The sequence below is a fragment of the Monodon monoceros genome, unplaced genomic scaffold (assembly GCF_005190385.1).
Source record: "Monodon monoceros isolate NGI ecotype Baffin Bay Population unplaced genomic scaffold, NGI_Narwhal_1 Super_Scaffold_1, whole genome shotgun sequence".
Taxonomy (NCBI): domain Eukaryota; kingdom Metazoa; phylum Chordata; class Mammalia; order Artiodactyla; family Monodontidae; genus Monodon; species Monodon monoceros.
In genome coordinates, this window is record NW_021703765.1 from 80111369 (window position 1) to 80138100 (window position 26732).

General features: G+C 44.8%; 1 protein-coding gene and 1 pseudogene across 1 annotated transcript; both read right to left on the reverse strand.

Moving 5' to 3' along the window:
• Nucleotides 1-5921: 5921 nt before the first annotated feature.
• Nucleotides 5922-6177, reverse strand: LOC114893007 (annotated as a pseudogene).
• A 13094-nt stretch (nucleotides 6178-19271) lies between these two features.
• Nucleotides 19272-21388, reverse strand: LOC114898851 (hydroxycarboxylic acid receptor 2-like). The gene has a single exon (XM_029228978.1). The coding sequence runs from the start codon at nucleotides 21248-21250 to the stop codon at nucleotides 20159-20161; it is 1092 nt and encodes a 363-aa protein (XP_029084811.1). The 5' UTR covers nucleotides 21251-21388; the 3' UTR covers nucleotides 19272-20158.
• Nucleotides 21389-26732: the final 5344 nt, after the last annotated feature.

The window sequence follows — 26732 nt, forward strand, 5'->3', positions numbered from 1 at the left end:
CCCATGGCTCGAGCACCGTGTCATGTCACCGTTTGAGCTTCAATTGACTAGACCAGCCCAGGGGAGCCATCCACTGGTTGATTGACAGCTGTCAGCTGGCCTGGTACATACACTTTGCTCAAAAAGGCACTCCATACTGCATATTAGTTTCCTGGGGCTGCTATAACAAGTTACCACACGCTTGGTGCTTCACTTTTTATTTATTTTTAATATTTATTTATTTGTTTGACTGCTCCACGTCTTTGTTGCAGCACGCGGGATCTTTTAGTTGAGGCAGCATGTGGGATCTAGTTCCCTGACCAGGGATCAAAGCGGGGCCCCCTACATTGGGAGCACGGAGTCTTAGCCACTGGATCACCAGGGAAGACCCTACACTTGGTGCTTTAAAACAACAGAAATTGGGGCTTCCCTGGTGGCGCAGTGGTTGAGAGTCCGCCTGCCGATGCAGGGGACACGGGTTCGTGCCCCGGTCCAGGAAGATCCCACATCCGCGGAGCGGCTGGGCCCGTGAGCCATGGCCGCTGAGCCTGCACGTCTGGAGCCTGTGCTCCGCAACGGGAGAGGCCACAACAGTGAGAGGCCCACGTACTGCAAAAAAAATACAAACAAACAAAAAAAAAAACAACAGAAATTTATTCTCTGACAGTTCTGGAGGCCAAAAGTCTAAAATTGAGATGTTGGCAGGGCCACACTCCCTCTAAAGGCTCTAGGGGAGGACCCTTCCTTGCCTTTTGTAGCTCTGGTGGCCCTAGCTGTTTCTTGACTTGTGGCTGCATCACTCCAGTCTCTTCCTCTGTCTTCACATGGCCTTCTCCTCTCTGTGTGTCTCTTATAAGGATGCTTGCCATTGGATTTAGGGCTTATCCAGATTATCCAGGATGATCTTATCTTGGGATCCTAAATTTAATCGTATTTGCAAAGACCCTTTCTCCAAATAAGGGAACATTCACAAGTTAAGGTTCTGGGATTAATCCATGAACATATCTTTTTTTTTTTTTTTTTTTTTCCTCTCCTGTTGCGGAGCACAGGCTCTGGACGTGCAGGCTCAGCGGCCATGGCTCATGGGCCTAGCCGCTCCGCGGCATGTGGGATCCTCCCGGACCGGGGCACGAACCCATGTCCCCTGCATCGGCAGGCGGACTCTCAACCACTGCGCCACCGGGGAAGCCGGTGAACATATCTTTTTGAGGATCACCATTCAACCCACTCCCATTGGATAATGACTATTAGACCCAGTCATGTCAGGGAAGATGCTGGACAGTGACAACGATCCAGTCGGGTCCTCTCTTTATGGAAGTCTGGACCCAAGCAAGATATGCAAGAAATAAACACCTCCGTTGGAGTTGGGCAGAAGCCAAGAGACCCCCAAAGAAGACAGTCAGAAGTCAGAGCAACGACCAGCTGAGGCCACATCATGAGAATGGGGACAATTCTAGAGCTTCTCTTTCCTGGCATACCATTTTCATCGATGTAAGCAAAAATGCATCTTTTGAACCCTGCTCAATATTGTGTAACAACCTAAATGGGAAAAGAATTTGAAAAAGAATAGACACAGGTATATGTATAACTGAACCACTTTGCTGTACACCTGAAACTAACACAACATTGTTTTTTTGTTTTTTAAATGTATTTATTTATTTATTTTTGGCTGCGTTGGGTCTTCGCTGCCGCACGCGGGCTTTCTCCAGTTGCAGTGAGCGGGGGCTCCTCTTCATTGCGGTGCATGGGCTTCTCATTGCGGTGGCTTCTCACTGCAGAGCACGGGCTCTAGGTGCGTGGGCTGCAGTAGTTGTCGCTCGTGGACTCAGTAGTTGTGGCTCACGGGGTCAGTAGTTGTGGCTCACGGGCTCTAGAGCGCAAGTTCGGTAGTTGTGGTGCATGGGTTTAGTTGCTCCGCGGCATGTGGGATCTTCCCGGACCAGGTCTCAAACCCGTGTCCCCTGCATTGGCAGGCGGATTCTTAACCCCTGTGCCACCAGGGAAGTCCCTAACACAACATTGTTAATCAACTATACTCCAATATAAAATAAAGTTGAAAAAAATTAAATTAAATGCATCCTTTGTTTTTCATGACGTTTAATGTCTTGGACTGTGTCTAACAATAGCTGGTGTCTTAATTCTTGCTGCTGTGGGGGCAGCAATTCTGGAGTGACGATTTTGCCTGCAGGAAGGTGAGCGCCAAAAGCACAGGGGTCCAAAGCGCCAGGATGGGTGTCGATGGCTCCGGGAAACAGTGGAGCACTTTTTTCACTCCTAAGAACACAGGAGTTGGAGGAGGGATGAGGCAAGAAGAGGATCAGACATGTATAGCAACATTGCCATTGGAGGAGTCAAAAGGAGGCTCCCCTGCATGATTCCTGAGCCGGCACAAGAACCCAATGCCAACGGCTTTTCAGTCTTTTAAGAAATGCAACATCGGGCTCTCCGGGTGGCGCAGTGGTTAAGAATCCGCCTGCCAATGCAGGAGACGTGGATTCGAGCCCTGGTCCGGGAAGATCCCACATGCCGCAGAGCAACTAAGCCCGTGCGCCACAACTGCTGAGCCGGCTCCCTAGAGCCCACGAGCCACAACTACTGAGCCCACGTGCCACAACTACTGAAGCCCAGGTGCCTAGAGCCCGTGCAGAGAAGCTACCGCAATGAGAAGCCCTCACACCGCAAGGAAGAGTAGTCCCTGCTCTCCGCAACTAGAGAAAGCCTGCGCGCAGCAGCAAAGACCCAACGCAGCCAAAAATAAAAATAAATACATTTAAAAAAAAAAGAGAGAGAAATGCAGTATCACCATCATTCTCAAGGCACAGAGGACGATGGTGAGTGAAAAACACAGACCTCAGTGTGACTGCTTCAAAAAGTTATGAGAAGAGTCAGATTCTAAGCAGGAAGACATTGTAGGAATACCTTAGTCAACTTATTTCCATTTTCCTTTTAATATATGCACAAGAGTGACAGGTATCCATTGAAATTTTAAAGTGATAAGAAGTTTGCCATAGTGGGTGCACATTCTTTTCCTGTCTTCGTGGCGTATAAAGTAACGATGCATCTTCTATCAGATGGTATTTGGACTTGGCTTAAGACAGTATGGTCCAGGCCAGCACAAGGCTTGACAGTTTCCTGAGCAAACTTACTTCGGTTGCTTATATAATGTGCGTTACCCCAGGTAACCCAGAAGGTCCCAAGTAACACAGAGTCAGACAAAAGTTGGACAAGAAACAGTGATTAAGCTCAAATCCTTGTGGGCTGTGAAAGAACACACCCCAAATCCTGGGTTAGAAACAGAAAAGAAGGGTGATTTGCCTCAAGGGCCTACAAGATCCCTCACTGTTTTTTTTTTTTTACATCTTTATTGGAGTATAATTGCTTTACAATGGTGTGTTACTTTCTGCTTTATAACAAAGTGAATCAGTTATATATACATATACATATGTTCCCATATCTCTTGCCTCTTGCGTATCCCTCCCTCCCACCCTCCCTATCCCACCCCTCCAGGCGGTCACAAAGCACCGAGCTGATCTCCCTGTGCTGTGCGGCTGCTTCCCACTAGCTATCTACCCTACGTTTGGTAGTGTATATACGTCCATGCCTCTCTCTCACTTTGTCACAGCTCACCCTTCCCCCTCCCCGTATCCTCAAGTCCATTCTCTAGTAGGTCTGTGTCTTTATTCCTGTCTTACTGTTTTATTTATTTATTTGGCCACACTGCGCGGCTTGTGGGATCTTAGTTGCCCCACCAGGGATTGAACCGGGCCATGGCAGTGAAAGCCCCAAGTCCTGACCACCGAACCGCCAGGGAATTCCCTCTCACTGTTTAAAAAAAAAAAAGGTGAATTATTTAGGTATTTGCTTTAAGGCTGACGATCTTTGATATACTGAAGCACAGACTGGTCTTTATCCCAGAGTGTTTCTCAACCCCTTTTCCTTTATTGCCCCTCCCCCAGTTACCTTTTCAGACTCTTTTTTTCTAATTGTCCCGCTCCATGAATCTTTTCTTATTGTGATAAAATATACATAACATAAAATTCACCATTTTAACTATTTTAAAGTGGCATTAACTATTGATACATTCACAGTGCTGTGCAACAAATACCACTGTCTGGTTCCAGAACTTTTTTATCACCCCAAACAAAAACCCCAAACCCATTATTATGCAGTCACATCCCATTCTCCCATCCCCCCAGGTCCCGGAGACCATTAATCTGCTTCCTGTCTCTATGGATTTGCCTCTTTTGGACATTTCCTATAAACGGAATCATAAAATACGTGGCCTTTTAGTTCTGGCTTCTTTCACTCAGCATAATGTTTTCGGGGTTCATCCATGTTGTATATGTATCAGTACTTTATTCCTTTCTATGGCTGAATTATATTCCATTGTATGTATGGATGGATGGACCACATTTGTTTAACCATTCATTTAGTAGATAAACATTTGGGTTGTTTCCACCTTTTGGCTATCGTGAATAGTGTTGCTATGACCATTTGTGTTCAAGTGTTTGTTTGAACATCTTTTTCAGTTCTTTTGGATATATTCATAGGAGTGGAATTGCTGGGATCCTATGGTAACTCTATGTTTACCTTATCAAAGACCCACCAAACTGTTCTCCACAGTGGCAGCACCCTTTTGCATTCCCACCAGCGATATATGAGGGTTCCAATTTCTCCACATCATCACCCACACCTCCCCCCGCCCCCCCATGAAAGGTTAATAGCACACATATACCACGTATGTTTGTGTACTGTAGCCCTTTTGACGGCAGACTTTGTGTCTAATGGAAATATTTGCAGGGGATCATAGACTCAGAAGCCTGCAGGAATTTATAAAAACACTGCTGGCTCACCAAAAACACATCTGCCAGCCCTTAGGGCCAGCAGGCCGCCAGGCTGCAGACACGGATTGATTTTATTTTATTAAAATATGTATAGGGTGGATGGAGCATCATTTATTCCATCGTTCCCCTTTTCCTTTTGATGGGCATTCATTTTGTGGCCAGCTTCCTACCACACATACAAGAAAACAATGTTCCCATCAACATCCTTATCCTTAAGTATTGGTACTTTTATTTTTCTGGGACGGATTCCCAGGAGTTGGATAATGGGTCAAAGGGTTTCGTTTCCATTTTAACAGATGTTGCCAGATTGCTTCCCCAAATGGCTGCAAAACTTCACATGTACCAGAGTGGCCTTTTCTCCATATTCCTGCCAGCACTTGAGAGCACTGCTCGTTTTAGTTATGTCAGTCAGTCTAGTGGATACAATGTCTTATTGCTTCTTTAATTAGCATTTTTCTGACCACTGTTGAATTTGAAGATCTTTACATTCTTTTGTTGGCCATTTGGTTTTGCTCCTTTGTAAATAATCTGTTCATAATCTAAGTCCATTTCTGTCTTGGTTGTTTGTCTTATTCAGGTCAATTTGTAAAAGCTCTTTAGATAGCATCCATCTGAACTTTGGCTTAATTGCAGAGAAGTGATTAAGAGCATCGTCTTCTGGGGCGGGCTGCCAAGGGTCGCCTCAGAACTTAGCCCCTGACTGGCTATGTGACCTCGGCAAGTCATTCAACTTTGCCCCAGTTTACTCATCTGGGAAGTAGCAGTCATGATCAACATCATAATTCCTACCTCATACTGTTGTTCTAGACACCAGTGAGTTAATACAAGTCAATAGGATGGTGCATGGCACACAGTAAGTTAGTCAACCACAGTTGGTGACTATTATTTGTATTACAAATAGTTTTCCAGCTCCATCATTTGCACTGGCTTTATTTTTGGTATCCCTTGTCACATAAAACATTTTAATGTTGACATAGTCAAATACCCATCTTTTCTTTCATAGCTTCTGAGTTCCCAGGCTTGGTTAAGAAGATCTCTCCATTTCCTTCATGATGAATTTCCTTGTCTTTTGGGTAAGTTTAAAATTTTTTATTTTATCTACAAAGAGTTAGTATTGTTTCTGAGGAAGGTAGATATGCTGGATGACCCATTCAAGAAGTTCACACAGTCCAGCTTCATGAAGCCGATGTCCTTCCCGTACTGGCCGAGACACTGGCGGCACATATTGACGCTGTATTTCTGGATCAGGTTGTGCCGGTTTGGGCCGGTTTGAGCAGACGCGGCAAGAGCTAGAACCCTGGCCAGTTTTTTTTGGATGACTCCAGTAGAGCTGCTGGTGACCCATGTTGCTTTCTTGGCTGCAACTGGGCAAAAGCAAATTTCCTTGTCCTGATCATTGGAGGCATATAACTCACCATGTCCCACACTGAGGTGCACTGTCCTCCCAGCTCCTAGATCTGTTTCCTCCCCTTCTCCCTCATCCCTCCGAGATGAGACCTTTAGAACACTTTCACTTCCTCCCTCTCCTCCTTTCCTTTCCCGTCTTCCCCAATGAGACACATGAGACCCTTTACCTCCCCACCCCCACTCACCAGTCTCTGAGGTTTGGCTGAAATAATTTAGTATTTGTTAGAACTCCCTTAGAGGAGGTCCATTTGGTTTCAAGAGTCCTTCTCTGTTACACAAATCCCTCTCTGGATCTGTAAGACGTCATATGCCTGTGTTCTTAACACTGTTTTCTCTTTTGTTTTCTTCTTCTTTCAGTTTTCTTTTCAGGTTTAGTTGTAGTTTGGTAAGTCTTTTCTCAAGTCATTTCCTCAGATGAAGACCTAGGAGTTATATTCTCTGAATCCTTGGGGTATCCTTGACTCTTCTCCTTTTGCCTCAATAGATGGAAAGTATTTTGAAAACTGGATAGAGGATTCTTGGGTTGGAGTCCTTTCTCTCTTCTGTAGATACTGGTCCACTGTCATCTTTCCATAGCGTAGATGAAAATCTAATGCCAGTCTGACTTTTTTTCCTTTGTGAATATCTTCTGCTTTCTGCTTGACACTTGTAAGATGGTTATCTTTCAGGTTTGGTGATTTTACCAGACTATGCCCACATATGACTCTTATCAGACCAGTCTGGAACTCAGTGAGCCCTGTCAATCTGCAGTCTCTGATCTTTAGTAATTTCAGGAAAATTTTTCCTATTATTTGTTGATCTGTTGCTTATTCTTGTTTTGGAACTCCTATTGTGTGTTCATTCATTCTTCAGGAGCTATCCTCCAACTCTCTTATCTTTCCCCACAGATTTCTATTTCCTTATCATTTTGCTCTATATTTGGAGACATTTCTTGCACTTGGTCTCCCAGACTGTTCATTTAGCTCTCAGTAGAGATTCTACTCACCTTCTGTTACCAAACTTGGGTTTGGCTGCTCGCCACTCAAAAGCCAATACTCAAGAGACAAGCGTTGGTTGGAAAGGAAAACTTGCTTTATTCAGGAGGCTGGCAACCTGGGGAGAAGGTGGACTTGTGTCCAAAAGCCACCTCCAAATGTTCTGCTTGACCAGGAAAGTTTTTAAAGGGAAATCATTTGGGGATGGGGTCAGAGTCTTCATCACCTCCCACTGTGTGCAGACTTTCTTCTGATTGGTTGGTGGTGAGGTAACAGGACAGTGTCCCAGGAATCTTGTGCTTGGCCTGAAGTTACCATCCTCCACCTGGGTGGGGGTCTTAGTTCCTACAGAAGAACTCAAAGATATTGTTCTGTGTATCCCTTGAGGAGGAACCAGGACCCTGCCCCAAGGCTGCACTATTGTTTCTTCACTGCTCCTCCTTTGTTTCTGCATCCCCTCCCTTCCCTGATAAGCAACTGTTCAAATCTGCCCTTTCCGAACTCGGAAGGTCAAGGAGGCTGAATAAAGCCTATTTCCTACAAACAAGAAACAGGGGACATAGAAAGGATTTGAACCCAGGAGGTCCCCACAGGGTCCTACTCTGTCTCATTAGCATCAGATCCCACAGGTGAAGGGCTCAGTCCCACAAGACTGTTGGACTCAACTTCAGAAGAACAAACAGTCAAAAACCAGATGGGGAAGAAAGCCTGTTTAAGGCCCCCTGCCCAAATCGCCCTACCTCAATTTTTCCAACATTGTAATGGCATTTCTTCATTTAAAAAATACATCATGGGAACTCCCTGGCGGTCCAGTGGTTAGGACTCTGCGATTTCACTGCTGAGGGCCCGGGTTCAATCCCCAGTCAGGGAACTAAGATCCCTCAAGCTGAGTGGTGCATGGCCACAAAATAATAATAATAACAACAACAAATAACAATAATAATAATGATGATATATAGAGAGAAAGTAGATTGGTATTTGCCAGGAGCTGGGGCAGCTCTATGGGGCATGACTGACAATGGGCATGGGGGGTTTTGGGGGACGGGATGATGAAAAAGTTGTGGAATTAGACAGTGGTGATGTTTGCACAAGTTTGTAAATATACAGTAATAAAAATGGCTGAACTGTACTTTAAAAGGATGAATTTATCATTTCTTAGCCTTTTGTCTAAGATCAAGCATCAGTATCTGTTTTTAGTTCGTGTTTTTAGTCAGTGAACTGTGGTTGAGGGCTGGAGGACAGCATCCTCAGGGAGTTGCATGGTGTCTTGGTTGCATGGATTGGGTGGCTGGGAATCCAGTCTGTGTCTGGAGCCAGGCTATGACCCAGGACATCCTGGTCACCTCTGCCAGCATGCAGCCATACCCAGGGACCTGCTGTGGCTTCCAGAATCAGCTGGACCATCTCTCTTGGGAGTTTCTCCGGCTTCCCTCTGTCAACTGGTTGGTTCTCCCAGATTCCATTTTATTTCACTCTGTCAGTTATAAAGGATGGATCACTGGGCTGTTGAGATAGAGGGGAAGTGCTGGCTTAGTCCTCAATGGGAAAGACATAGGAAGGGCCCGGGCAGGAGTTTGAATTTTGTGCCCTGGCTGTCCTGCTGTTCTCAGGCTTTTTAGGCATGTATCTGAAAGAAAGTCTCTTGAATTAAGACTATAAGAAAGTATACAAGATATTCAATAAAGTAAATGACCTAAAAAAAAGATGAATTTTATAGCATGTGAATTATATTTCAGTATAAAATATCTGTAGCTGTAAGGATCCTAAGCCCAGGACCTGTCACCCTCTCTGCATCCCCAGCACCTGGCCGATGAGAGGGAAAGCTGGAATTTCCACCCAGAAACATCTAATTCCAAAAGCCATTCTCTTCCACCTCCACCCCGCGTTGATACCAGGTAGCCTGGCAGCAAAGACCGTGCTGAGTTGGAACTCTATTCTTTTGATAATTGAAGGTTTTTGAGGTTAGGAAAAGAGGCATGGTTCAATTTTTGTTTTAGAAGGATAATTTTTAGGAGCTTTATGTGAATACTCTTTGTTAGAAATGATAACAGTAGATAAGACTATTCAGCAATTTTTTTCTGGATGGACTATAATAATTTTAGTTGTCCCGTTTAAAAAAAAATTTTTTTTGAAATCATGACTGAAATGTCAGCTTCTATGGGGACCTCAGAGAGCAGTGTGATTTTTTTTTCTGTCATTCAGTTTTTTAAAAGTATGCATTTTAATGAATTTTGAGATTGGTTTCCATCATTAAACAAAAGATAGCTGGAGAGAGAGAAGAGGCAGTTGGGCAATGTTTGCCTGTGAAAAGTCAACCTGCCTTTAATGTTATTCTTCTACTTTTTTTAAGTTGAATTTCTCTGCTGTGTAGCACAAGAGGCCTTATGTGAAATTCTATTCTAATTTATAGGTGATAAGTGGTTTTAAATAAACACATATGGCATTCCAGCTGAGCTCTGAAACCACTGGCTGACAGTGGCATAGGACAAAGACGATCAGACGCTGTGCGAGTTTGCTCGGGCCACCTTATCAAAGTTTTACAGTCTGGGTGGCTTAAACAACAGAAATTTTATTTTCTCACAGTTCTGAAGGCCAGAAGTCCAAGATCAAGGAGTGGGTAGGGTTACTTGTTCTGAGACCTCTCTCCTCGCTTTGTAGACAGCCGTCTTCCCCCTGTCCTCACATGGTCTTCCCTCTGTGCACATCTGTGTCCTAATCTCTGTGTCCTCTTTTTATAAAGGCACGAGTCCTATTGAATTAGGGCCCCACCCCTAATGACCTCATTTTCATTTAATTACCTCTTTAACACCACCTGTTCAAATACAGTCACATTAAGACGTACTGGAGGGACTTCCCTTGTGGTACAGTGGTTAAGACTCTGTGCTTCCAATGCAGGGGGCCCGGGTTTGATCCCTTGTCTGGGAAATAGATCCCACATGCATGCTGCAACTAAGAGTTCACATGCCACAACTAAGGAGCCGGCAAGCTTCAACTAAGGAGCCCACCTGCCGCAACTAAGACCTGACCCAACCAAATAAATAAATAAATAAATATTAAAAAAGAAAAAAAAAGAGGTACTGGAGGTTAGGGCTTCCACATAGGAATTTGGGTGGAGGGGGACACAAATCAGCTCATAACAGACACCCTGGTTTATGTCTTGCTCTAAGGAGTTGTATTCAGTGAAAGTGAGGAAAATGTTTATACGAGAACTACCCAGGCTAGAGACGACCAGAAATCACAACAGACACTGGCTCATACCGAGTATTCCACCCTAACTCTATCCTCAGACCACTGCCTCTGGGGCAGGGATCTTGCCTGACCCAGGAGTGGACTGGGGACAGAGAGTGGGGGATGGGAGAGAGGATGAGCTAGAGAAGAGAGGCAGTTATTCTATAGATTAGTAACAGATTTTTTTTAAAATCGCGTGAAATTAACATAACATAAAACGAACCATTTAATTTTATTTATGTATTTATTTTATTTTATTTATTTATTTTTGGCTGCGTTGGGTCTTCATTGCTGTGCATGGGCTTTCTCTAGTTGTGGTGAGCAGGGGCTACTCTTCGTTGCGATGCGCGGACTTCTCATTGTGGTGGCTTCTCTTGTGGAGCACGGGCTCTAGGCGTACGGGCTTCAGTAGTTGAGGCTCATGGGCTCAGTAGCTGTGGTTTGTGGGCTCTAGAGTGCAGGCTCAGTAGTTGTGGCGCAAGGGCTTTGTTGCTCCGCAGCATGTGAGATCTTTCCGGACCAGGGCTCGAACCCATGTCCCCTACGTTGGCAGGCGGATTCTTAACCACGGCGCCAACAGGGAAGCCCAAAATGAGCCATTTTAAAGTGAACAGTTTAGTGGCATTTAGTACATTCTCAGTGTTGTACAGCCATCACCTCTATCTAGTTCCAAAACATTTTCATCACCCAAAAAAGAAACCCCCTGCCCTTTAGCAGTCACACCCCATCTCCCCTCCCCCAGCCCCTGGCAACCACAGTCTGCCTTCTGTCTCTATGGATTTGCTTCTTCTAGACATTTCATACAAATGGGATTATACAATATGTGGCCCTTTGTATCTGACTTTCACATCATGTTTTCCAGGTTCATTTTTTTTTAATATTTATTTGTCTATTTATTATTTATTTAGGCTGCGCCAAGTCTTTTTCTTTGTTTTTTTAAATTTATTTATTTTTGACTGCATTGGGTCTTCGTTGCTGCACGCAGGCTTTCTCTATTTGTGGCGAGCGGAGGCTACTCTTCGTTGTGGTGCGCGGGCTTCTCATCGTGGTGGCTTCTCTTGTTGCGGAGCACGGGCTCTAGGAGCGTGGGCTTCAGTAGTTGTGGCACGCAGGCTCGGTAGTTGTGGCTCGCAGGCCCTAGAGTGCAGGCTCAGTAGTTGTGGTGCACGGGTTTAGTTGCTCCACGGCATGTGGGATCTTCCCGGACCAGGGCTCGAACTTGTGTCCCCTACATTGGCAGGTGGATTCTTAACCACTGTGCCACCAGGGAAGCCCTGAGCCGAGTCTTAGTTGCTGCATGTGGACTCTTAGTTGTGACATGCATGCGGGATCTAGTTCCCCTGACCAGGGATCAAACCTGGGCCCCCTGCATTTGGAGTGTGGAATCTTACCCACTGGACCACCAGGGAAGTCCCTTATTTCATTTTGTAAGAGTTTTTAACCTTATGGTTTCATAAACAAGCTAATTTTGGGCTACCCTTTATGAGTTTCCCAAGTTGCCAGCCATAAAATCTTTAAAACATAAAGGACATTTGTGGGTATTTTGAGGGATGCAAAAGAAGGTGGAGGAAAAACTGAACATGGAGAGAGAGGGCCTGAATTGTAGCATCTGCCCCGTAGTCCCATCAGGTAACCTGATCGTGTGTGTATACAACCTCCTACTCACAAAGATCAAAAACCAATAACACAATTTGTGTTCCTACCACCCAGACTTAACAATCCTTCTTCTTCTTGTATGTCTTTGTTTTAATTCTATGACATTTTACTACATATGGAGATTTGTATAACCACCACCACATTTAAGATACAGATGGGGGCTTCCCTGGTGGCACAGTGGTTAAGAGTCCGCCTGCCAATGCAGGGGACACGGGTTCGTGCCCCGGTCCGGGAAGATCCCACATGCCACGGAGTGGCTGGGCCCATGAGTCATGGCCTCTGAGCCTGCGCCTCCCGAGCCTGTGCTCCGCAGTGGGAGAGGCCGCAATGGTGAGAGGCCCGCACACCACAAAAAAAAAAAAAAAAAAAGATACAGATGGTTCTGCCACCATGAGGGAACACCCTCATACTGTACAATTCCCACTCCCTCCTCTTTAACCCTTAGCAACCACTGATCTATTCATCTTCTTAATTTTTATTTTATTTTATTTTGGCTGCACCGCTCAGCTTGCGGGACCTTAGTTCCCCGACCAGGGATTGAACCTGGGCCCTCGGCAGTGAGAGCATAAAGTCCTAACCACTGGACTGCCAGGAAATTCCCTATTTGTCTTCTTTATAATTTTGTCATTTCAAGAATGTTACATAAATGGGATCGTACAGTATGAAACTCTTTAAGGCTGGTCTTTTTTTTTTCCACTTAGCATAATGCCATTAAAATCCACCCAAATTGTTACATGTGTCAAATAGTCTATTTCTTTTCATTGCTAAGTAGTATTCCATGGCATGCACGTGTCACAGGCTGTTTAACCATTCCCCCTTTGAAGGACATTTGCAGATCCTTCTTCTAAAATAAAGTAAAAGCGTTACAGAGACAGTTGAGGCCTCCCCTCAATCAAGTGCTCCTCCTTCCTCCACAGGGGTCATCTGTATCTTGCAGCTGCTATGCCTCCTTCTCTTCCATGATTTTTGTTTTGTTACATATGGATGCTTCCAAAATCCATGTTATTTCGTTTAGCATATTTTAAACATTTTTTAAAATGTTATCATATTACATGTATCTTTTGGCAACTTGCTCTTTGCTCTAGATGTTATGCTCAAGGTTCAGTTCTATTGATACAGGTAACTCTGGTTCATTTTTTTCTTCCCTGCTATGTATTGATAGTATTCCACTGGGTGCCTGTATTGCTGTTTATTCCCCTTCTAATGGACACTTAGGTTGTTTCCTGGTTTTCACTATTACAAACACTGTTGCACTGAACATCGTTTACCTGCCTCCTTGTGAGATGGTAGGTTTATTAGAAAGACGAGAAGAATATTCAACAAGGAAGAAAGAGCTCAGTCACCAGTGAGCTTTGGAAGAAGGGAAGCTAACATTTATTGATCCACTCAGTGCCAAGCATGGTGCCTGGCAGCTTAAGTACATGAGCTCAGCCTGGACCTGGGAGACCCCTAATAGTCGGGCAGCCTGAAAAGTTCTGGATTAATTGAGCCCTAATGGGTCAAGGCATTCACCCTACTTTTTTCAGTTCACGTTGCTCATCTCTCACTTTGCGTTGTTTCGGAACTTTAAAGGCAAAGACTCTGGAGTCAGACTGCCTATATTTGTTCCCTTGGTTCATCACTTACAGGTCATATGACCTTTGGCAAATTATTCAAACTCTCTGGACCTCAGTTCCCGTATCTGTGAAATGGAATAGCACTTACCCCATGAAGTTATTGAAAGGATGAAACGAGATCACCTATGGAAAACACTAGGCATAGTGTCTGGCCGACGGCGTGGAGAGAACCTTACATACGATAATTGATAGCGATCAAATGATGATAAATGAAGCACCTCTCTAATTATGAGCCAGTCTTTGCCTCATGTTGTTTTACTGAAATAAAAAATGAATCAATACCATTTTCCTACTGAAGCATTGTATTCCAAAGGAGGGATATTTTGTAAGCACAATGAAAAGAAACCCACTGTCTTTCAACCTGATGACATCAGTAGGCAGTTCTTTTCAGTTACATTGGAAATGTCATGTACTGTTCCCAATACCTATTGATGCCCGTAAATCTCTCTCTATACTGGCCAGTGCCCAGTATATCAGTATTTGTTAAGAGCCTAGAAGTGCTTGCCTTTCATAAGACAGGGCCATGCGACTGTGATCAGGCCTGATGTTTGTAATGCCACATGCAAACCCCTTCTCCCTGAAGAGACAGAGGGTGACCAAATCTTAAACTTGAGCCCCAAGAGAACCCAGCACCGGGCTGTAAAAATAGCCATGTTTCCTGTGTCAGAGCAGACGCAGAACTCAGTGAACAGAATGTCATGGCTAGGTACTCACCACAGCTAAGCCTGCCAAAGAGTATGTCTTGGACTCGAGTTTATTAAGTAATATATAAAATTGCAAAGATTTTAATTCTCTAGGAAGGCCTTCGGAAGGGCTCTAGCAGTCAACATCTGGAGGTCCACATCTGTTTGGGTTTGGGGCAGTGTGAACTGCATTTCTTCCTCAATGTTGGCTGATTACCTGTCTGTTCTCCAGAGTTTTGTAACGTGGCAGAAATTTTGGAAGCAAGAGAATTGAGATCAAGTCTGCTGAAAGCGCAAACGTGGTTTTTAAGCGAGTGATGTGGGCGGTGGTCTGAAATGTTATCTGAGGAACGCCTGGCAGTCAGCATAAGTTCACATAAACAGTAGTTTAAAAATACCCTTTAGGGACTTCCCTGGTGGTACAGTGGTTAAGAATCTGCCTGCCAATGCAGGGGACACGGGTTCGAGCCCTGGTCCGGGAAGATCCCACATGCCGTGGAGCAACTAAGTCCATGCGCCACAGCTACTGAGCCTGTGCTCTAGAGCCCTCGAGCCACAACTACTGAGTTCACGTGCCACAGCTACTGAGGCCCGCGCGCCTGGAGCCCATGCTCTGCAACAAGAGAAACCACCGCAATGAGAAGCCGGTGCGCCGCAACAAAGAGTAGCCCCTGCTCGCCGCAACCAGAGAAAAGCCCGCGCGCGGCAATGAAGACCCAATGCAGCCAAAAAATAATTAATTAATTAATTAATATTTAAAAATTAAAATACCCTTTAGTAGTTACTAGAGGAAGGCGGTGGGGGAGGGGGAATTGGATGAAGATAGTCAAAGGTACAAACTACCAGTTATAAGATAAATAATTCTTAGGGATGTGATGTATAACACAACAGATATAATTAACTCTGCTGTATGTTATAGATGAAAGTTGTTAAGAAAGTAAATCCTAAGAGTTCTCATCACAGGAAAATTTTTTCTGTTTCTTTAATTTTGTATCTATATGTGATGATAGATATTTACTAAACTTATCATGATCATTATTTCATGTTGTATGTAAGTCAAATCATTATGCTTACACCTTAAACTTCTGCAGTGCTGTATGTCAATTATATCTCCAGAAAACTGGAAAAAAAAAAACAAACCCTTTACACAGCAGCCATGTGATTGTTGTCCTAATGACCCTTTTATAAAATGTGGTTTGGGACCAATCAGATTATTTCTTATGAGAATCTGACCTGAGAGACACAGGTATTAAGGGTTGAATCATGTTCATGGTTAAGAGGCGGGTGAAGAGCTGTGCGCTGGTGTCCTGGGTCTGCCCACGCCTGGTTGAATTCTCTCTTAGTTTCTGTGAGAAACACCGCTATATTTCTTCTCTCTTTAATTTTTTTGCTTAAGTTAATTTAAGTGTGTTTCAGTTACTTCATCCATAAGCACTTGGAGTTAAACAGTTATAGTAAGGCATCTTCTCCCTACCATGAGAAAGGAAAAAAATAAAAAAAGAGGAATTTCCAGTAACACAAACAACCCAGCCTCAACTATTGAAGAATTTCATCAAAATTTCCTTTCCAATTTGAAGAAGTCACCAATTTGATCCAAAGGATGGGGGAGCAGGCGATGATCCATATTTCCGTTGGTTGGTAATTGGTCAATTTCCAGTACCTAGTGGCTTCACCAAGGCACTGTGGTTAACCGAATCCCTCAGCTAAATTCTGATTGTAGAAGCAAAGTGGGGGAAGATAGAGGCGAGCTGGGCTTGATGGACCGTCTGTGAATCCAACTGCTTGTTGTAAGCAGGAAGGTCAGTGGATTGACAGACCATAATCAGGAAGTATTTTGACTATTAAACCAAAAGGCATGTTAAGGACCAGAACACTAGGTGCAGTTTGAATCCCCTCCCGTCAGGCAAGGTGCCCTGGGGCAGATAGGCTAATAAACTTGGAAAGGTAAGAGAGTTCATAAAATCAGAAACAAAGACAATTTTGTACCCCTGATTTTATGGTTCTGGACTTAGGGGTAATCCCTCTTTTTTTTTTTTTTTAACCTACACCATGCGGGATCTTAGTTCCCCGACCAGGGACTGAACCCGCACCCCCTGCAGTAGAAGCGAGGAGTCTTAACCACTGGACCACCAGGGAAGTCCCAGGGCATTTCTTTGGGGGCAGCTAAAAGGAAGTCCTACTTTTTTACATTGCAGAGAGTAAACTCATGGAACTCATGACCCCAAGAACTGGTACCCTCCAAAATATAAAGGAAGTAATGAAAAAGAGATGTGTAAATGATGATAACTGCCCCTTCCAATATGTATATAGACACACAGACATGCATACATATAGTTACACACACACACACACACTCACACGTTGTACCACACACAGTTTGAGACTGAGTAGAATAAGCCATTGGTTTAGCCCAGAATGTCATTGCTTGCTCCCTTTTAAAATTAATGTTGGCGGGCTTCTCTGGTGGCGCAGTGGTTAAGAATCCGCCTGCCAGTGCAGGGGACACGCGTTCAAGCCCTGGTCCGGGAAGATCCCACATGCCGCGGAGCAACTAAGCCCGTGCGCTGCAACTACTGAGGCTGCGCTCTAGAACCCGCAATCCACAACTACTGAAGCCCACGTGCCACAACTACTGAAGCCCATGTGCCTAGAGCCCATGCTCCGCAACAAGAGAAGCCACCACAATGAGAAACCCTTGCATCGCAACGAAGAGTAAACCCCGCTCACCGCAACTAGAGAAAGCCCTCATGCAGCAACAAAGACCCAACGCAGCCAAAAATAAAATAAATAAAATAAATAAATTTATGAAAATTAATGTTGGCATTCTCCTGGACAGGGAAACAGAAGTATTTAGGAGACTGCTCTCTCTCTCTCTTTTTTTAAATTGAAGTAGTTGATTACAATGTTGTGTTCATTTCAGATATACAGCAAAGTGATTCAGTTCTACGTATTCTTTTCCATGATGGTTTATTATAGGATATTGAAACACTTCCTTGTGCTATACAGTAGGACCTTGTTTATCTATTTTATATATAGTTTGTATCTGCTAAACCCAAACTCCTAATTTATCCCTCCCCCACCTCCTCTCCCCTTTGGTAACTGTATGTTTGTTTTCGATGTCTGTGTCTGTTCCTGTTTCATAAATAAGTTCATTTGTATCATATTTTAGATTCCACATATAAATGATATCATACAGTATTTGTCTTTGTCTGACATACTTCATTTAATATGATAATCTCTAGGTCCATCCATGTTGTTGCAAATGGCATTATTTCATTCTTTTCTTTTTAAATTTTTTACTTATTTATTTATTTTTGGATGCGTTGGGTCTTCGTTGCTGTGCGTGGGCTTTCTCTAGTGGCGATGAGCGGGGGCTACTCTTCGTTGCAGTGCAAGGGCTTCTCATTGCGGTGGCTTCTCTTCTTGCAGAGCACAGGCTCTAGGCACGCAGGCTTCAGTAGTTGTGGCATGCGGGCTCAGTAGTTGTGGCTCATGGGCTCAAGAGAGCAAGCTCAGTAGTTGTGGTGCACAGGCTTAGCTGCTCCGCGGCGTGTGGGATCTTCCCAGACCAGGGCTCGAACCCGTGTCCCCTGAATTGGCAGGCAGATTCTTAACCACTGCACTGCCAGGGAAGCCCTAAATTTTTGCTTTTTTAAGCCACCAAATTTGTGGTACTTTGCTATGGAGCCCTAGGAGACTAATACACTCACACACCTCAGGGCCTTTGCACTTACCATCCCCTCTGCCTAGAATGCCCTTCCTCCAGATTTTTGCACTGTTTGCTCTGTCTTGTTATTCATTGCTCAGCTCCAGGTCACTTCCCAGTCATCCCAGTCCCACCCCCTTTTTAGCCTGTCACCCTGCTTTGTTGGCTTCAGAGTCCTCATAGACATCCCAAGCTCCCTTTCCATTTATTTGTCTACGTCTTTTCTGTCCGCCTCCCCACCTTGAATGTGAGTTGTATGAGAAGAGGGTCCTGGGGGCCTTGTTCCTTGCTCTATTTCCATCAACCACTCAGAACACAACAGCACACAGCTGGTGCTTAATACATAAAAGCTGATGGGATGAATGAACGAAAGGACGGATGTGGGTTGTTAGTTCTAAACAGGTTGGAGTTTCACAACTGGGTTCCCTGCTGACTCATGCATCTGGGGCTGGGGGAATCTCTGCTTTCCTCTGAGCTCAGCTCTGCTCATCTGTTCCTCTTTAAGAAGGTGATCTCTGCTTTTAACTTTCTGTCTCTAGGAGTTAATTGAAAAAACAGACAAGCACACTGATCAAAAAACACTTCAGAACCTCAAGAACGTTCATCTTTCTTCCTTTACTGCCATTCAGCCATGGCTGGGAGGCTGAGTATCTGCATTTCTTATTGGCATCCGAGTCACAATGCCAAAGCAAGCCTCATCTTGCTAAAGAACTGAGTGGAAGTGAAAGCGTAACAGAAACCTGGACCGATCACAGACTCAAACCAGTACGTCTCCTTTCCATCCCAGAACTGGGAACTGAAACCATTCCACAGGAAGTTCTCTCCTCCCCCAGTCTGGCTGGATTCCTTTTTTAATACACAAATACTCATAGCAACATTCACCAAGCCCTAAATAAAGCAAAGTGGTCTTGCAATCCTGTCAGTACTACCCTTCTGAATTAAATTGCTTGTACTTCTCCCAGCTCTCTCCCATCTTTGTTCGAATGCACATGTAAGTTTTACTTAACTATCTCATGTTGCAAGTTAGAGTCACGTCCTTTTCTTACTTTACAGTATGTGGTATTTTTCTACCAGGGCAACCTGGTTGAAAATTTTATGGGTTAACAACACATAAGTAAGAAGTCCATGTCTGTGAACCGTCACCCAGACACATGCAACACCAGACTGTGTGTCTCATAGCAAAGTTTATTGAAGTGGTAGATTTCTTATAGAAACACAAGCAAATGAACCAGGAGGAAGCTTTCCCCCCTCTAACCATTGGGCAGCATTTCCCTTTTAGTGATAAAAGCAAACAGAGGTGGCAAGCAGCTCTCTCCCTGAAGTCTTTTTAACAGTTCAACCTTCAAATTTGTGTAAACAAGAGAGGAATGGATTCCTTGCAGGTTGTAACATAAATGCCATTTCCTTTCCCTTAGTAACACTGTTTTGCTCAGTCCCTGCTGGGGCAAATCCCCTCCTTACCAGCACTGGAAACTCAGATATTAACCAGAGCTTATGAGTTTCTGTCTGGTCCATTTCTGCTAAAGCGTAGCTGAAAGATGGATTGGTCCCACGGAAGCCAGGTGACCTCCTGGCTTGTTTCATGATGCCTGGGCTCCCTCCAGGAGCAATAATTCCCCTCCAATCACTTAGCTTTCCTTATCCCAGTGGGAGCCCACAAACAGGCTAGGCATTGCCCCAGGAGCTGAGAACCATCGAAGTCTCAGGCAGGTGAAGGAAAGAGGCTGGTGAGTCACAGGTGCCAGTGGGCGTCTCTGTGGCTCCAACTCACCAGCAGCAGAAATGTGGACAGTTTTGCCATCTTCAGTTCTGCGAGTATCCAAGATTGAACAGAAGTTTCAGACGCCTAGGAGCTTCTTCCTCCATTCCCCCGAGATCCCGGTGGAGATACGCTGCAACCAAGCAGCCTATGCTACCAGACCAATTCTCTAAATCTGATTCTCTGGGTCTGGAAGTTCTGGGAAACCACAGGCCAAGGCTCATGATGTTACTCTGTGTACCAGCCCAACTGCTTCTCCAGAGATCTTGGTCCTTGATGATCCTCTCCCTTCTTGGCTTGGTTATTTTAAGGAGAGGCCAGAGTCAGATAAGAGGGGCTCTGAGGCTCACTGGGATTGGCCATTAAAGTGTCGGGAACATTCTTGGTAGTACTCAGATCCCCCGTGAGCTCGACACTCGTGCTGCGGTTATTCTCGGACTCATCCGGCACCTTCCTCCGCAGACAGCGGTTGACCAAGGTGGAGAAGAAGTTGGGGAAAGATGGGCTGGAGAAGTAATACACCAAAGGGTCCAGCATGCTGTTCATGTAGGTGAAGCTGAGGGTGATGTAAAACGCCAGGTCAACCGAGCGATAGGTGTCACAGTTCCCCGTACCAGCGGTGCGCAGGAGCCAGAAAATGCGTATGCGCGCGGCCACACTGGGCAGGAAGCAGATGGTGAAGACAACGGCCACCACCATGATGAAGTTGATGGCCCTCTTGATCTTGGCATGCTTGTTCATTTGTCGCTGCCGCAGGCTCCAGATGATTCTGGCCGAGCAGAACAGGATGATGCCCAGGGGTAGGAAGAACTCCAGGAGGAACATGGCATCGTGCCAGCGGAAAGTATCGCAGATGTTGAAGCTACTGCACAGATTCGAACGGTGATTCCTGATCAGCATCTTTTTGTACAGGAGGTGGATCGTCAGGCCGATAGTGATGCCCCACAAGAGGCAGGAGATGAGCGCCGCCGTCCGCTTGGAGATCTTGTTCAGAGCGTGATGGGGATGGACCACTCGGAAATACCTGTCCACGGCCACCACCGTGAGGAAGATGATGCTGCCCTGGCGGTTCATGGCCAACATGAAGAGCATCAGCCGGCAGGGGATTTCCCCAAACCTCCAGTCCCACTTCCTCACATAGTTGTCCGTCAGGAAAGGCAGGCAGATTATCAGGAGGAAGTCAGCCACAGCCAAGTTGAACAGAAACACCCGGCTGGCCTTCCAGGACTTGAGGTGGAAGCAGAAAATCCACAGGGCAAGGCCATTGCCCAGGAGCCCGAACACAAACTCCAGCCCCACCACCGGCGGCAGCACCTTGGCAATGAAATCATCCCGGAACACACAGCAGTTCTTCTTGCCTATTTCCAGAAAATGGTTCTGCGGGTGGGACGGGTTCATGAGTGAATCGCGTTGGTCTTAGGGAGCGCCTCACCTAGCGAACGCTCAGGGAACAAGGTGTGGGTCTGAGTGGCGAACCTGTGGTTCAGCACTCGCCTTTATGTCATGTCAGGGTGTTGAAATAGATGACTGAATGGTTACCAGGAAACTACGAAATCGCTTTAAAAAAAAAAAAAAAAGCCAGCGAGGCTCTTATGCAACCTGCTGTTTGCATAAACAAATAACAAAAAAAATCCCCGGGCATATAAGAACCCACAGAATTTTCTAAATGTAAAGAATACATTTGGGCAAGCAGACTGTCATTGTGAATTATGACATGACATAATTCAAGCAGACTGAAATGTGGAAGGCTGTGTGCCTGTATATTGAATACTTAACATGGGAGAATTAATTCACTGTCATGTGGTTGCCTTGCATAATAAACAAAACAACAAGAGCAATAATAATTTACTGTGCTCAACAGAAACATGAAGAATTGCATGGAATATTAACAGGCTTATGTTTTAGGAAACAGTAGCATGTGTATGGTTTTTTTTTTTTTTTTGGAAAGGCCGAGAGGACAGTAATTGTCTAGTATTTTATGAGGACAGATGTGTTGCATTTGATGTTTCCATGCCATCTTCTTTGTAAAACATGGGTTGCTTTTCTACACCAGAACCCTGCAATTAATCCCCAGCTAAGGGGAAAAAAAAGCTATCTGAGAGCAGCATGCCATTTCATAAGATGCTTGAAAACTTGAACCCAGTTGGATTGCCAGTGGTATGTTACAATAAGTTAGTTTTTTTCTTTGTTTGTGTTAGATTTTGAGATGGCTTCTTGCTCAAGTAAGTAATTTATTGTTGAGCACGTGACTTACTAAAATTAATAAGCTTTATTTTTTAGAGCAGTTTTAGGTTCCCAGCAAAACTGAGTGGAAAGTACAGAGCGTATATATACCAGTGGTATGCCAGCTGTCCCCACACGCACACAACCTCCCCCATGATGCACGTAATATTTTAAAAGCCCCCATTTTTGGAAAATTAAACTTAGAGAATGTAAAAAGACTTTGACCTCTGCCTTGCAGCAGGTCATCGTTGCACACATCATTTCTTTGCTTTTCAGTATAATTGGGTGTAACACTACAGAACATTTCCACCCTGTAGTATTTTGGTCTGATGAATTCTTGCCGTGCAAGAGGTTCTGAGTTGTGTTGCTTCTACTTTGAGTGAGAAGTAGGACATCTGCGTCTTTAGTTTCACACCCAGGTCCCACGATAGGGATTTGTAGACTCCTCCCAGGAAACGCCAGTCAGGATGATCTAACGTTAGACTCACACAGGAAGCAGTGGTACTTGATGATGAAGACGATGATGAAGATGGTGTTGGCACCCCCGGCAGGGGGAGCTTCCTTTGTGCCAGACGCCACACTCAGCGCTTTATTCTTATTTCTTTATTTATTTGGTCGGCATGCTGCTCGGCATGCAGGATCTTAGTTCCCCCACCAGGGATTGAACCTGTGCCCCCCGCAGTGGAAGCGCGGAGTCTTAACCACTGGCCTGCCAGGGAAGTCCCATCATTATCTGAAATACATTATCCTGTTTTCCCCTGACTGCAGTCCATGAGGTAGGGACTGTTACTGATTCCAATTTCAAAATGAGGAAGCTCAGAGAGGTTGGTCATCTATCCAAGGCTGCACAGCTAATAAGATTTGAATCTGGCCCTGGCTTCAAGGCCTGTGTCCCTAACCATTATACTACACTGCCTCTTATTATATTATTGCCCCTTCTAGAAGGCTGTACTGGGTTGAGGTCACATTATGTGGCTGTAGTTAGACTCTAGTGAAATGACTAGTATTTGCTTCCCACCCTTGCTGCCTGTGAATATCCTGCTCCCTCCTTGGATGCATGTGGACTTGTCAATGACATTCATAAAGTAACCCTAAGTAACCCTAAAGTAAACCCTAAGTGCCTTTATTAACTAAGAGTCAGAAAACCTGACTATTCACGATAGTTATTTTGGGGAACTGGAATTTGCAAGGGATCCTCCGTTTCTAAGTTTTACAATTTCATAATATTTCCTTTTTTTCTTTTTTTTTTTTGACTGCATTGGGTCTTCGTTGCTGGGCGTGGGCTTTCTCTAGTTGTGGCGAGCAGGGCTACTCTTCGTTGCAGTGTGTGGACTTATTGCGGTGGCGCCTCTTGTTGCGGAGCACAGGCTCTAGGCGCATGGGCTTCGATAGTTGTGGCTCGCAGGCTCAGTAGTTGTGACCCACGGGTTTCGTTGCTCTGCGACATGTGTGATCTTTCCGGACCAGGGCTTGAACCCGTGTCCCCTGCATTGGCAGGCGGATTCTTAACCACTGCATCACAAGAGAAGCCCAATATTTGCTTTTTAAAAAGAAAAAAAAAGTCATAGGGGACTACCCTGGCAGTCCAGAGGTTAAGATTTCGCCTTCCAATGCAGGGGGTGCAGGTTCCATCCCTGGTCGGGGAGCTAAGGTTCCACGTGCCTCGCGGCCAAAAAACCAAAACGTAAAACAGAAGCAATATTATAACAAATTCAATAGAGACTTTAAAAATGGTCCACATCAAAAAAATCTTAAAAAGTGAAAACAAAAAAAAACCCAATACCACGGATAAAATTAGGAAAGAACAACAATAGATACTGTTACGTTTGAAAAGAAGAGAGAAATTGGAGACCCTGGATGCCTTTTTTTCACTCCATCATTAGCCGTGAAACCTCTTAACCCCTGAGCTTCCTCATGTATAAAGTGGGGGATGAGACCATCTTCCAGCTTCTTTCCAGTTCTCACACCCTAGGATTCTAAATCCAGGTCCACAACTACTCAGACAGAATGTCAATCCCAGCCTCCCTGGATTCTGGCCCTGCTATGGAATTTCCTGTCTTCCGATTGTGCTGTGGGCATGTTTTGTCTTGCTCCTGTCCTTCTTTTATGTATTTTTTTTTTTTCTTACTAGTGCATGAGTTGTACAGAAACTTGTTCCAGTGAATCATTTCAACAGCTCAGGCAGTGATTCTACCGAGCTTGGGGGAAATTCCGCTTAACATTTGTGACTTTCACAATTAACTCGAATCTCCATGCCTAGTTCTGTTATTACAACTGGAATGTGCCCCTGAACGGGACGGAACTACTTTTTAAAATTAAAAATAACAATAGCAGGGCTTCCCTGGTGGCACAGTGGTTGAGAGTCCGCCTGTCAGTGCAGGGATATGGGTTCAATCCCTGGTCCGGGAGGATCCCACATGCCGCGGAGCGGCTAAGCCCGTGCGCCACAACTATGGAGCCTGCACTCTAGAGTCCATGAGCCACAACTACTGAGACTGTGTGCTGCGACTACTGAAGCCCGCATGCCTAGAGCCCGTGCTCCACAACAAGAGAGGCTACCACAATGAGAAGCCCAGGCACCGCAACGAAGAGTGGCCCACGCTCACCGCAACTAGAGAAAGCCCGCGCGCAGCAACAAAGACCCAACTCAGCCAAAAATAAATAAATAAAATAAATTTATTTAAAAAAATACTAATAACAATAGCTGTCCTTTATCAAATGCTTGCTTTGTGCCAGGCATGAGGCTAAGAGATGTGCCTACGTGATCTCATTTAATCCTCTCAAAAACCCTGTGGGATGTCCTATTATGATCACCATCTCCATTTTACAGATCAGAAACCCCAGAGACATTAATTCACTGTTTGCCTTTTTTTTTTTTTAATTGAAGTATAGTTGATTTACAATGTTGTGTTTAGTTTCTGCTGTATAGCAAAATGACTCAATTATACACATATATATATTCTTTTTCACGTTCTTTTCCATTATGGTTTATCACAGGATATTGAATATAGTTCCCTGTGCTATACAGTAGGACCTTGTTTATCCATCCATCCCTGGTGGTCTAGTGGTTAGAATTTGGCACTCTCACTGTTTGCCTTTGAACGTAGCTGGGGTCTCTGTTTTAGTTATCTAGTGCTGTGTCACAAACTACCACAAGATTTAGTGGCTTAAAACAATCACCATTGCATTATCTCTCATGGTTCTGTGGGTTGACAGGGCTCAGCTGGCTGGTCCTTGTTTGGGGTCTCTTAGATGGCAGGTAGGCTCACGCAGGCCGTGTGGGATGCCTGGGCTTCTCTCCCTCTTCATATGGTCTGTGTCTCTCTATATGCCATCAGCACACAGCCTCTTCACATATTCTTTCCACTGAGTGCGCTGGACTTCTTACAAGGCTACTCAACACTTCCGAAAGCACACAGGCAGACCTTCTGAACGCCTAGGCTTGGAAATCCCAGAACATCACCTCCACCACATTCTACTGGCTAAGGCAAGTCACCACGCCAGCCCATCTTCCACGGGGAGGGCCACATAAGAGTGTGGGTTCAGGAGGCACAGTTCATTGGTGGTATTTGGGGAGACTTGCCTCTGGAAGTAGCAAATGACATTGAGTTGGGACATTTGGGAAATGAGAGACCTTTGGACCACTAGTGAAGAAGAAGAAGTAGGAGAAATTGGGAAGTAAGGGGGCAGAGGAAGCTGGTGATACTGACTAACAGAGACATTAAAAGAAAGGAGAAGGGTATTTCAGGGTTTTGAAACGTGGTGTTAAATTTATTGCAAAAAACCTAAGGGCAAAACCAGAATAACCAAATAATCTGTAAAAAGAAGAACAAAGTTGGAGAATTCACATTTCGCAATTTAAAAACTTACTGCAAAACTACAGTAATCAAGGGGCTTCCCTGGTGGCGCAGTGGTGAAGAACTGGCCTGCCAATGCAGGGGATATGGGTTCGAGCCCTGGTCCGGGAAGATCCCACATGCCGTGGAGCAGCTAAGCCCGTGCGCCACAACTACTTAGCCTGCGCTCCAGAGACCGTGTGACACAACTACTGAGCCCGTGCACCACAACTACTGAGCCCATGTGCTACAACTACTGAAGCCCGGGCTCCTAGAACCCGTGCTCCACAACAAGAGAAGCCACCGCCATGAGAAGCCCACGCACCGCAACGAAGAGTAGCCCCCGCTAGTCGCAACTAGAGAAAGCCTGTGCACAGCAACAAAGACCCAATGCAACCAAAAATAAATAAATAATAAATTAATTAAAAAAAAAAAAAACTACAGTAATCAAGACAGTGTGGCTCCGGCATAAGGATAGATATATAGATCAATAGAGCAGGATTGAGAGTCCAGAAATAAACTCTTGCATTTATGGTCAGCTGATTTTATAACAAGGGTGCTAAAACAAATCCATGGGAGAAAGAATCATCTTTTTAATAAATGCTGCTAGATGACTGAATAGGCATAAGAATGAAGTTGGATCCTTTTCTTGAACCGTACACAAAAATGAACTCAGAATGGATTACAGATCTAAATGTAAGACATAAAACTCTTAGAAGAAAACCTAAGAGTAAGTCGTCATGACCTTGGCTTAGGCAAAGCCTTCCTAGGTACAACACCAAACACACAAACAAGCAAAAAACCCGATAAATTGGACTTCA

Excerpts from the sequence above, each read along its gene's own strand:
- LOC114898851 (XM_029228978.1), bottom strand. The coding sequence starts at position 21,250 with ATGAACCCGTCCCACCCGCAGAACCATTTTCTGGAAATAGGCAAGAAG.